The 13,336-nt window shown below is 41.8% G+C and overlaps 1 protein-coding gene across 1 annotated transcript; it reads left to right on the top strand.

Moving 5' to 3' along the window:
* Positions 1-1,928: 1,928 nt before the first annotated feature.
* On the top strand, positions 1,929-9,832 carry LOC134546575 (uncharacterized). Its single transcript, XM_063389428.1, has one exon. It carries the CDS (start codon positions 2,064-2,066, stop codon positions 6,375-6,377), a length of 4,314 nt encoding a protein of 1,437 aa, XP_063245498.1. The 5' UTR covers positions 1,929-2,063; the 3' UTR covers positions 6,378-9,832.
* Positions 9,833-13,336: the final 3,504 nt, after the last annotated feature.

Genomic DNA, 13,336 nt, shown 5'->3' on the forward strand with positions numbered 1-13,336 from the left:
CAGGGAAATATTGCTTTATGACTTGGTAGACCACATTGTAATTTTTTTTTTTTTTTTTGGCAAAGGAAAGATGACATTCTGATTTTACTGTGTAGCACCAGAAAGACAGAACTAAACAGGCAATACACTGCTTATACTCTTATGCAATCCTGCTAGTACTTTCCCAATTAACTTGACACAGTTCTGAATGGTTTTAAGCCTCCATTTGCTTAAAACAGCACAAAACCTGGATTTATTCCATCTCAATTTAGTCTTCAAACAGATATTTGTGTCTATACCTGTTGGAGAGAAGTAGGCTCTCCACAGGATGACTCAGAACTTATCTCATTTAAATTTCTCTCTTGAGGTGTCATTCTGTTAAGTACAGAAATAGCTTATGCCATTTTTGTGCCTAGGTTAGACTCATCAGGAAGGTGCCAGAAGTTAAGTGGAATTAATTTAGAATAAACTTTCTAATAAAGAGTTTAGGTTCAAAGATAAAAAAAAAAGTCCTTCCAATGATATACATTATATCTGAAAGCTCCCAACTTACTGAGGAGGAGAATAAACATTAGACTTCCTTTCAAGTTTACTCCCTAATTTCCAAGAGCATATGGCCAGTTAACTCACCTAGCTGCAAGTGCATTCAACACTAATTTCTGTGCCTGCGTTACCCTGTCAACCAAAAGGTTGGCACTTCATTGCTTGAGAGTTACCTGCTGATATGCTATCAGCATTCAGATGACATTGCTTATCATTTTGTTCACTTCTGCTATGAGTTACAAAGTTATTCAGGGCCTTTTGATTATCCTCCCTCAAGGTCTGAACAGCTGATACTCAGCCATCTAATTCCATGAGTGCAACCAGAACCCAAATTGCCTGAAATAATAGTGTATTTCATTTGACTGATGTGTGCTTTCACAGGTATTATTGCAATACTTCCTCACAGTTCTGCAGTTAAAGCCAAAGTGTCAGAATGCAACACACCTCCAAAGAGCAAAAACTTGTAAAACAAACCAAAAAAGTAAAATTAAAAAATCGAAGTCCTTCTAGGTACAGTTTCTGTATGCGCCTAAAATCTTTCGGTCAAGAAATTATATAATTCTTTGTGAAAATTGGGGCAGAAATTTTACTTTATTCAGATCTAGGACACAGAACTCACACTGCGTAGTAGCCATAAGAACTAGATGAATTATTGATGAGCAAAAACTGGATATTAATTCACAGAGGAGTAAGATATTTTTGTTTTTAACTTCTTCTCATGCTGATGATAAAATATCCTATATCATTTGGCATGAGCCTCATTAAATATATACATCCTATGCTTTGATAACTCTAATGATTTCCAGCTTCTATTTCAGCTTTAAATAGTGGCAGTGAAATCAAGATGTTGGTGGAGGGTTAAAAAATATAATTTCTAGATTGAGTAATGTATAGGGGGAGGAAAGTAGAGAACGTACAACTGGAACTTGACGCAGCTAGCTGGGAACAAGCGTCAGTTTCGGTAAACAGCTCCATGCTATTGTTTTAACCAAATCAAGTGTGGATCAGGGTAGAAGCGTAGGTATGATTTAAGATAGTAACTAAGGAATAGGATAATCAGTATCTAGGGGTGGGGGTTAGTTAACATGTGTATAATTTAAACTATAAAAATCACGAATCGACTCTGTATGCTTTGGACATCAGATTTGGGTGTATTATCACCCCGGTGTCCCGCGCGCTGGAATAAAGAACCGCATATGATCGCCTCTGTGTGGTTATATGTTTTCCTACGCTAACATTTTTGGCGACCCAGATGGGACCTTGTGGGCGCAGCCAGGACCCCGCGACCCGATCACGCTCCAGCCGGCACCGGGTGATTTCTCGGGGAGCCCATCGGCGCCGCGACCCTCGCCGCTCACAACGACCCCTGGTGAGAGGTAAGGTTCTTTATTCTCTGGTCTGGGGGCCTGCCATTAAGACGCAGCGAAAGCTACGCTTGGTTGGGCAAAAAGAATTCCTGGTGGTATTGCCTAGGCAGCCGTCCGTCAGACATCGCGAAAGCGTTGCAGGTTCGGCATCTGTGGTTTTTATGTATCTGTAATATGGAGAAACTAAAAGGGTTAAAAGAGGTTTTGGGCAGCAATAATGCCTCTATACCAAGTTCTTCTCCGTTGGGTTGTTTGTTGGCACATTGGAAAGAGGGGAACTTCGGTCAGGAATTACGAAAAGATAAGTTGATTGAATATTGTAATGTTCACTGGCCAAAATACGCTTTGCCTGAAAATCAGAGGTGGCCGAAAAACGGGTCTTTTGATGTGAAGGTTATTATGCAACTTAGATTGCTTTGTACACAAGATGGAAGGGTAGAACAATTACCATATATTGACTTATTTCTGTGCTTGCTTGAGAAACCGGTTTTGTGGCTTGACAAAATGAAAGCAATGAAGCTTGAGAATAATAAGTGTCTGGCTTGCGTCCAAAATAAGCATTGTATGGAACATGCAGTTTTAAGTGAAATTTTAGGGGGAAAAAGAGATGAACTGGAATCGGAATTATTGGTATCTCCCATGGCTCCTGGAACCACCACGGCCCCCTCAACACCAAGTTCTACCCCGCTCACCCTGACCCCACCTGATTCTCTTACACACCCCTCGCTCGCGCCAGCACAATATGTTTCACCCCCACCTTTGTCTGCTGATCCTCCTCTGCCTGTGCCAGCCGCTCCTCCGCTTGCTCTGCCTGCCCAGGTGCCGGTCCCTCCTCCGCTGGCTCAGAGAACCCCCCCTTCTCCACATACACCTGCTCAAAGCTATCCTGCTCCCCCGCCCACACCCGCTGAAAGATTTATCCCCCCTCTAACACCAGCTCAAGGGTACCCTCCGCTCCCACCTACACCTCCTTCACCAGCTTCTGGCCCGTCTGCCCCCCTGTATCCTCCCCTCCCCGATTCACCTGTCCAGGATGTGATTGTGAGGCGGAAGCAAAGGGGGAATGTGAAGAAGACAGATAGAATGGAAAGTAGTGACAGTGAAGCAGATGAACTAGACGCCCCAGTAGCTCACCGAACACGAGGAAAACTGGCCCTGGAGTGGCCTCAGGCAGGAAAGGGTATATTAAAATCAGGCAAACAAAAGAGAACGATTATTGCACCACTAAGGCAAGGGGTGGGAACTAATGGACCCGTCTTTGTAAAGGTACCCTTTTCACCTGCTGATTTAGTTATATGGAAACAATCAGCCGGAACGTATAGAGAAAACCCAGATAAGGTAGCTCGTGTGGTTAAGATGATAATGAAAACTCAGAACCCTGATTGGGAAGATATTCATGTCATATTAGACACTCTGATGGATGAGACAGAGAGAGATATGGTTCTTCGAGCAGCAAGAGAAAGAGCTAGAGAAGACATACGAAATGGTTTGGTGACAGGGACACTGGATTATAATTTTCCCACTGCAGACCCAGAGTGGGATGCTAATGACCCCTCTGGAGTGGATATGTTAAGGCTAAAGAGATATCAGGAGTGGATTTCAGTTGGTGTTCAACAGGCAATACCTAAGAGTATGAACTGGTCTAAGTTGTATGAAATTCGACAGGAAAAGAAAGAATCTCCCACTGCCTTTCTAGAAAGACTTAAGGAAGCAGCTAGAAGATATACTGATCTTCAAGTAGACAGTGAGCAAGGAAGAACTCAGCTTGCCTTTATTTTTCTGGGTCAGGCACAGGAAGATATTAGGAAAAAGCTACAGAAACTGGAAGGTGAAGAGTTAAGAAACTTGGATAAACTCCTAGAGGTTGCCTGGAAAGTTTATAATAACAGGGACAGAGAAATTGTCAAGAAACAGGGGCAAAGCCTTTTGGCAGTCTTACAGAGACAGGGGCGAGGACGTGGTAGAGGTGGTCGTGGCGTTAATAGAGGTGGCTTTGGCAGAGGTTCTGGTCATGGTAGATTAGGTCTGAATCAGTGTGCATATTGTCGGATGGAGGGACACTGGAAAAGGGAGTGTCCAAACCGGTTTAGCCAGAATGGTCAGCCTCAGTTAGACAGTATGTTTAATCAAAGTGGTGAGCATCAGCTGGAGGGTGTAGCCAGGGTCATGGTTTTACATGAGAGGGAGCCAGGATCAAGAGAGCCCATGGTGACTTTGCATTTAGAAGGAAAAGACGTAGATTTTCTCATTGACACGGGGGCCACACATTCTGTACTAAATTATCTTGAGGGGCAAATTGGGAACAAGTCAGCAGCAGTCGTTGGAGCCACAGGGAAGGAGGAGGTACGGCCATTCTTGCAACCCCTAGAATTGAGCTTTGAAGATAAGATCTTGACCCATGAATTCTTATACATGCCAGACTGCCCAACTCCGCTCTTAGGGCGCGATCTACTGGCAGCACTGGAGGCAGTAATTACTTTTGAGAATGGTGAACTCGTAATGAAAATTCCGGAGTCTAAGACAGGAAAGATTTTGATGATAAAAGAAAAACCAATTTCTAATATTCCTAAAGAAGTAGAAGATGCAGTAATTCCCTCTGTCTGGGAAACAGATGTACCTGGAAAATCTAAATTGGCACAACCGGTACATGTAGAGTTAAAAGAAGGAGCAAAGGCTGTACGAATTAAACAATACCCTATAAAACCAGAAGCACGACAGGGAATAGCAAAGACCATTGATAAATTTTTAAAATATCGAATTCTAGAGGAATGTAAATCAGAATACAACACCCCAATTTTCCCAGTGAAGAAACCCAATGGTGAGTATAGACTTGTACAGGATTTAAGAGGTATAAATGAAATAACAAAAGACATTCATCCAGTGGTTGCCAATCCCTATACATTGTTAGCATCCATAAAAGAGATATATAAATGGTTTACTGTAATTGACTTAAAAGATGCTTTCTTCTGTATACCCCTTGACCAAGAAAGTAGGAAACTATTTGCCTTTGAGTGGGAACATCCAGAAAGTGGAAGAAAAACTCAGCTCACCTGGAGTCGATTACCGATGGGGTACAAGGGGTCGCCCACTCTCTTTGGAAGTCAACTGGCAAAAGAACTGGAAATCTGGACCAGAGAAGGGCAAGTACCAAGAGACCAATATTTATTACTCCAGTATGTAGATGACATTTTGATTGCAACAGAGGAAGAAATGACCTGCATAAAGGTAACCATTGAGATCTTAAATTCACTAGGAATGGGAGGGTATAAGGTATCCAGAGAAAAAGCACAAATTGCCCAACAGACTGTGATTTACCTGGGATGTGAAATCTCACAAGGGCAGAGAAAACTGGGTACTAATCGTATTCAAGCTATCTGTGCTATTCCAGAGCCTCAGAATCTACACGAGCTGCGGATCTTCCTCGGAATGACAGGGTGGTGTCGCCTGTGGATCATGGACTATGGACTGATTGCAAAACCCTTGTACGAGGCTCAGAAGACGCAGCCGTTCACCTGGGGCAAACCACAGAAAGAGGCCTTCCAGAAGTTAAAGGAAGCACTGACAACTGCTCCTGCTTTGGGGTTACCTGATCTGTCTAAAGACTTTCAGCTGTACGTGCATGAAAGGCAGCGACTGGCACTGGGAGTCCTGACCCAACGACTGGGAAGCTGGAAAAGGCCGGTGGGTTACTTTTCCAAACAACTCGACAACGTAAGTGCCGGATGGCCTTCATGTCTGCGGGCAGTGGCAGCTACCGTGCTGCTGATACATGAAGCCAGGAAGCTCACAATGGGAAGACACATAGATGTCTATGTGCCACACATGGTAACTACAGTCCTGGAACAAAAGGGGGGCCATTGGCTCTCTCCAAGCCGGATGATGAAGTTTCAGGTAACCCTGACTGAGCAGGATGATGTTGCACTAAAAACAACTAACCTCTTGAATCCAGCTCTATTTCTAGGTGCCACAGCTGAGGAAGGCCCATTAGAGCACGACTGTCTAGAAGTCATCGAGCACACTTATTCAGCAAGAACAGATCTGAAGGATGTCCCCCTGGAGCAACCAGAGTGGGAACTCTTTACAGATGGAAGCAGCTTCATGGAGAACGGAGCCAGATACGCGGGATATGCGGTAACTACAATTGATGTAGTAATAGAGGCAAAATCACTACCACCTAACACGTCTGCACAAAGGGCAGAACTAATCGCATTAACCAGAGCACTCGAGCTGAGTGAAGGGAAGACAGTGAATATTTGGACTGATTCCAAATATGCCTTTGGAGTAGTGCATGTACACGGAGCTTTATGGAAAGAAAGAGGACTGCTGTCCTCCCAAGGGACGAATATTAAACATCAAGATGCAGTCCTACAATTGATAGATGCAGTACAAAAACCTGAACAAGTAGCAATCATGCACTGCAAGGCACATCAATCAGGCAACTCCAAAATTTGTGAAGGAAATCGAAAAGCAGATTGGGCAGCCCGTTAGGTAGCGCGAGAGGTGCAGAAAACAATGGCATTGATACCATCAAGACTTAATATCTCTCAATTTAATTTGCCTCCGAAGCCAAACTATACAATCGAAGATGACAGACTAGCACAACTGCTGAAGGCACAGAAGAACGCAGAAGGGTGGTATGTAACCGCACAAGGGCAAATAGTGGTACCTCCTTTGGTAATGAGAGAAATTTTACAGGTAAAACATAATGAGTGTCACTGGGGTGCAGAGGCGTTGGTAAAGTGGCTAAGACAATACCTAATCTCAGTACGGATGCAAACAATGGCCAAGTCAGTAATGTCTAAATGTGAAATCTGTCTGAAAAACAATCCCGTAGCTAGACGACAGGCACAATTAGGCAGAATTCGGATAGGAATAGAACCAGGAGACTATTGGCAAGTGGATTTTGCAGAACTGCCAAAAACTCGGGGATACAAATACCTGTTAGTAGGGGTTGACACGTTTTCTGGATGGCCAGAAGCCCTTCCCTGTCGCACAAACCAAGCAAAGGAAACAGTTAAGTGGTTATTACAGGAGATCATTCCCAGGTTTGGGGTGCCCCTAGGGATATCATCAGACAGAGGCCCACACTTCATAGCCACAGTGGTACAAGAGGTAAGCAAGTTATTGGGAATATCTTGGGACCTCCACACACCGTGGAGACCCCAGTCAAGTGGGCAAGTAGAAAGAATGAACCAGACACTGAAGAGGCAGATCAGTAAAATATGCCAGGAAGCCAAACTGCAGTGGCCACAGGCTTTGCCGATAGCATTGCTGAGGGTTCGGATAAAGCCTAGGAGTGGGATGTCAGTTAGTCCTTATGAAATATTGTATGGGAAACCATATGAATCTCCTAACCCCAATCCAAATGTTCATGTCACAGGGAAACAAGATGTGTATAATTATGTTCTGTCCCTCGGGAAAACTCTAGCTCGGCTCCGAAGTGTTCTCGTGTGGAACAGACCACTGGCCCTGGAGAATCCAGTCCACAATATCGAACCAAGAGATGAGGTATACATCAAAACCTGGAACGAAGAACCACTAAAAGAGAAGTGGACTGGTCCCCATCAGGTACTGCTAACCACCTTTACAGCAGTCAAAGTGGCTGGAGTGGAACCCTGGATACACTACACGCGTGTGAAGAAGGTCCCTCGTGGAGTCCAGTCGTGGGCTGTAGAAACTTTTGGACCAACAAAGCTGAGGCTGAAACGTCTGTAACTGTTCAAATGGTATTGGTAACTGTGCTCATGCTCTTCCTGTGGGTAATGTTAATTTCATGGATACTAATGTCACCAGTAGGGATTGCTGTTACTTTGGGATATGGGATACAGAAGGGTCAACTAACAACTCTTCATTCTAGAATGAAGAGAGAGATACAGGCAAAAACACAAGTAATAGAAATTTCTAATGAAATTCGGGCTGAGAATGTAATGATTGGATTGGTCAGAGACTTTGCCAAAATGCATAATACCAGCAGAATAACGGCCTGCCTGCCAATACCAAAGGCAGCAGGGGACCCAGTAAGCTGGGGAATAATAACATCAAAATTACCTGAAATAGGAGGGAACAAAACAATTAACTGTAAACAAGTACCAGAGTCAAGGGTGGTGGTCAGAGAATACTGGAAGATAACAGAGGATTCCTATATGCAACCCATGAGAAAGCCAGAGTGCATTCTTAGTAATGGCAAATTGGGACAAATCATAGAGTGGTGGGTTAAGGACCAAGACCTTGCAAAATGGCAATGTTGGTTTCTACGCTATCAAAAGATCAGGGACAACGCTACAGAAAGTGTTGTGGTGTGGAAATGTGAAGAGAAGGATTGGAAAGGACTGGAACCTTGGGACAGTGCATGGTCTGTGAGCATCCTCCAGAAATTCCAATATATGGAAAGCACACCCTGGTGCATTAAATGGAAAGGCTCTGAAAATGAGACAGATCCCACAGTGGCAAATACTGATACTAGCAGTCAGAAAGAGGCAAATAAGGTAAGTTGGTGGGTATGTAAGAAAATTTATGATTGCACCTCTGACAATCTAGAAATGAAACAGTGGTCACCATTGGCAATAGCCTTACGAATTGGTTGTGCCTGCAGGAAAATTAAACACAAACAAGGCAAAATAGATTCTAAGATTATAGTAGGATGTAGCAGGAGTACAATTCGAAGTCCAGGACCATTTGTATGGGCAATGAGTGATGGCACATGGACAACACACTTGCCTATGGACAGGGAGGTAAGAGAAATCACCCTGGGCCTTCCCACTTTATGTCCAATTTGGAAGAAATCCCCATTTAACAGGAGCAGTGAAGCCTTGCAAATAAAAGCAAAGCGAGACGTCTCAGAAGACGAGAACCCAGATGACACTTGGAAGGAACCCTCTAGTGGAGTAAAGATTGGGTGGGCCCTAGAATCCTTGTTTGGTCCCATTGCAAATTATCGAAATAGAGAAATGCTATATAGACTCACAGGTCAGGTAGACAGATTAGCAAGAATCACACGAGAGGGATTTAGGGAACTCAATGTGCAATTACAGGCCACCACCAAAATGACCCTGCAAAATCGTTTGGCTTTAGATATGTTACTTTTGAAAGAACACGGAGTGTGTGGATATTTAAAGGGACAAATCGACCATTGCTGCATCCACATCCCAAATGTAACTGCAGATGTAGAACATGACATCAGTCAGTTAAAACAAATAGAGCATGAGGCACAAAAGGAACAAAAGGATTTAGCTACTAGCTGGTTGGGTAAAATCTTTGAAGGATTAGGATGGAATGTGAGTTCATGGATAAAGTCTATCCTTGAAAATCTGATAATTTTACTGATTATATTTTTAGTAATTTGGTTAGTTTACAGAATCCTGAAGAGAGAAATACAGAAAAAGGCATCTTAGAACAGGACCATAATGAAGGCATTAGCACGGAACCCAGCACCTTCAATCCGCAACAACATCCCGGACAAAGCCTATGACAACAAAGGACTTGAAGATGAACATCCAGTATGAACTCTGAAGCCTAATGGACTGTATTAAGTGAAAGCATTTACACTTAGTATATTAGAGTGAAAATACTTTCAAAGGGGGGAATGTTGGTGGAGGGTTAAAAAATATAATTTCTAGATTGAGTAATGTATAGGGGGAGGAAAGTAGAGAACGTACAACTGGAACTTGACGCAGCTAGCTGGGAACAAGCGTCAGTTTCGGTAAACAGCTCCATGCTATTGTTTTAACCAAATCAAGTGTGGATCAGGGTAGAAGCGTAGGTATGATTTAAGATAGTAACTAAGGAATAGGATAATCAGTATCTAGGGGTGGGGGTTAGTTAACATGTGTATAATTTAAACTATAAAAATCACGAATCGACTCTGTATGCTTTGGACATCAGATTTGGGTGTATTATCACCCCGGTGTCCCGCGCGCTGGAATAAAGAACCGCATATGATCGCCTCTGTGTGGTTATATGTTTTCCTACGCTAACAAAGACACATGAATTATTAAGAGCAAAGATTTTGCTAAAATGACAGAGCATCCAATCCGTCTCCCATTTTACGTCCTTCTATCAATGTTTTCCAAAATTATAAAAACAATTAACACAGAGATTTCAAATAGATTTTTTCTTCCTTTATTTTTAAATTTTTTTTTCGTTAATTTTAGATGTAGGCACTTGTCTGCCCAGCGAGAAAAGGTGCCAAAACACACGGGGAATAAGCTTTTTGCAGATTGCTTCGCTAAATCTCAGGAGATCAAAGTCCTGTATCTATGAGAGTTTATACCCATATTTTCCAGTTAGCTAGATAATTCCTTTGTTTCTAAAAGGTAAAAAACTTTTTTTTTTTTTCCTTCCAGGTTTCCTCCTAGATTTGCATTAGAAAATGAAGAGTTGTAAGGCAAGAAAAAAAAACAAACAACAAAAGACAAAAGTGTGATTTTTTAACCTAGTAAGATACATTTTTTTCTAAAATGGTAAATTTCTGTATTTTGTTTCAGTGCTGCTTCCTCACTATGTTTTGTAAACCTTAAATGAAAATTCAGAAACCATTATAAAGAATGTGTGTTCCAACCTGTACTTTGTGGCACTGACTGACACTGACTCTTTTGTCTAAAATGAGACTTATTTAGTATCTAAAGATAATCTGCTGTCACACTCTGGAGCTGTTTAAATCAATCAAGACCAGGTAGGCTAGCTGGGGAAATGGACTTGGATTTCCCAGCCATTGAGAATATTTAAGTCAAAAACAATCAAACAACTGCTATTTTTAACAAACAATAAAGTAATATCACAGAATCAAAAAATATTAAGGCCAGGAGGGACTTCTTGTAGTTTAGTCCAACATCCTGCTAAAAGCAGGACAAATTCAGTCAGGTTGTGCAGGACTATATCCGCAATACTTCCAGTGTTCCACACTCACTGCACTCCTCTCTGGGTACCTTACTCCAATTTCCCATGTTCTGATTACTGTCCTTTGGTCTCTTCCAATCACTGGATATTTCCATGAGATGGCTCCATGTCCTCTGAACCCTCAGATAAGGTAGTTGCAGACAGCAATATGGTCTCACTGAGCCTTTTTTTCTCAAGGTTGAGTCAACTCAGTTCTCTCAGCTTTTCCTAGTCTATCACGTTCTTCAGCTCCATGACAGACATAGTGGCCTGTGCTGGACAAGCTCTAGGATGTCCATGTTTATTTGTAAGGGGTAGCCCAGATTCTGTGAAAAAACAAAACACTGCAGTCATGGTCTCACCAGTGCTGAATTGAGGACAAGGGTTATTTCCGTCAGTTTGCTGGCTGCAGTCCTGCTTGTGCAGCCCAGAAGGCAATTGGCCTCTGCTGCAAGGATGCACTGCTGGCTCATCATCTGCTCAGAGGCCACCAGCTTTTGCAAAGCTGCTTTCCAGCTGGTCAATCACCAGTATGTACTAGTAACTGGGTTTACTGCTCTCCTGGTGCAGACTTTTGCGTTTGCTTTTAGTGAACTTCCCGAGGTTCCTGCTAGCCCATTTCTCCCACCTGTCCAGGTCCCTCTTAGTAACCTCTGCCCTTTAGGTGCTCTTCATACTCTGGGGTTGTTTGCAAATTTGCTGAGAGCACGCTGTGTCCCACCATCTAGGTTGTTATAAAGACATTAAGATGCATTTGTTCCAGGACTGATTCCTGAAAGATGCCACAACATCAGCACACACCAGTCCAGCATCTGCTCTTTCCAGCATCAGCCACTGGTCTTTGAGTCCAACAATTTAGTCAGTTTTCTATGCACCCTACTGTCTACCTGTCCACACCATATCCCAAAATTTCAGTAGTAAGGATACTATGAGGAACTATGTCCAAGACCTTTCTAATGTCAAAGTGTGAAGCATCAGCAAAAATCACTTTGTTGCATAAACCAGTTAGGTTGCCTGGGCATGAGTTACCCTTGGTACACACATGATAGCTGCATCTAGTCACTTAAATTGTCTATTGTGTCTTGAGAAATAGCTTCTGATAAGATTTTCCCCATAACAGATGAGGTGAGACCTTTATTTGGATCCTTTTCCTGGATGGGATGTTTACCTTTTTCCAGTCATCAGAAGCCTTTCACGATTTCCATTTGATTTTGAAAATTTATAAGGTTGGCCCCTCAGCAACATCAGCCAGCTCCTCTGGTAGCCATGGACACATTGCATTGGGACATACAGCCTTCTCTATGTCTGATTGTCTTATATTTAAAAACCAGAATTGAGAAGTCTATGTTGCTGATCTTTCCACATATATTTTTAGTCCTCCCATGTAAAGAGGGAAGTTCTGTCTAAATGGGAATTTCCTACCTGCCAAAATTTTGATGATGACAGAAAATATAATTTTCAGTTCATCTTTAAACCATTCCCAAGCCTTTAAAGAGCTCAGCCTTTATGTCATGCCACCATTCCATTCCTTCCTCTATATTTTTTTTCTTATGCCATTCCCAAGTATATCAACTGCTCAGCACATTTTTCAGGCTTTGCAGTGTATTGATTCAAAAACTGGGTTTAAATCTTTTTCTTTCAGTCATTCATATAAATTATCAAGTGTTTTCACTAGGTCTTAGATTAATCAAATATATTTTCTAAACTGTTATATGCAAACCAAATAAAAAATAAACTCTACAATAAATTCCTATATGAAGAAGTAACATATATTGGCATAATATTTATATTGCATCAACAGACATTGAAAATGAGAGAGATATCTTTTCATGTCATTGTCATCAAAAACAATCCAAGCGACTTAATTCTATTATTTCAGCTTTGTGACCAAATTTAGTTTATTCAGTCAGGGAGAAATAAATCTGTTTGTATTGCTGATTTATTTTGCACAAACCACTTTAATTGAGGTGGCATAATCAGTGGAAAGAGCTATTAGACTGCATGCAGTGAAATGAAGAGTAAAGTATATTCTGCTCCCTAATCAGCTGTTGGGAAAGGATATAAAGCTTGTCTTTGAGTTATCAAGTAAAAATTTGGAATTAAGTGTGAAGGAGGGGAGAAAAAAACCAGTTTGTTTACAGTTTGCTGCATTATTTGTTTTTACAAGAACATAGCTGTGAATCATTACCAAAACAAGGATTAGCAATATGGGGTTTTTTTCTGCACCAGAAATTAAGATTTCCACACATGAAGTGAAAAAGAGGGCAACACATTAGGTATGGTCAAACCATGTCTCTTTCTCCCTACTTTTGGCCTGTTTACATTAAGACTTCAGAAAGAATTTACTGATATAATTAAAAGTGAAATTAAGAATCTCAAAAACTCCTGCTGCTTTCCTTTTTATTTTAGAAGTAGCCTTTTAGTTTTCAGAGATTCTATCTGGAGTTATTGGGGAATATTTAGCTGTAAGACAAGACAGCTCCCACAAAGTATTGACATGCAGGTTTTATTAAATTTATTTTTAGGTACTCAATAGATGACATTTAGGCTACTGTTTCTAATACAATTAGAAG

Source organism: Prinia subflava, chromosome 2 (assembly GCF_021018805.1).
Source record: "Prinia subflava isolate CZ2003 ecotype Zambia chromosome 2, Cam_Psub_1.2, whole genome shotgun sequence".
Classification (NCBI taxonomy): domain Eukaryota; kingdom Metazoa; phylum Chordata; class Aves; order Passeriformes; family Cisticolidae; genus Prinia; species Prinia subflava.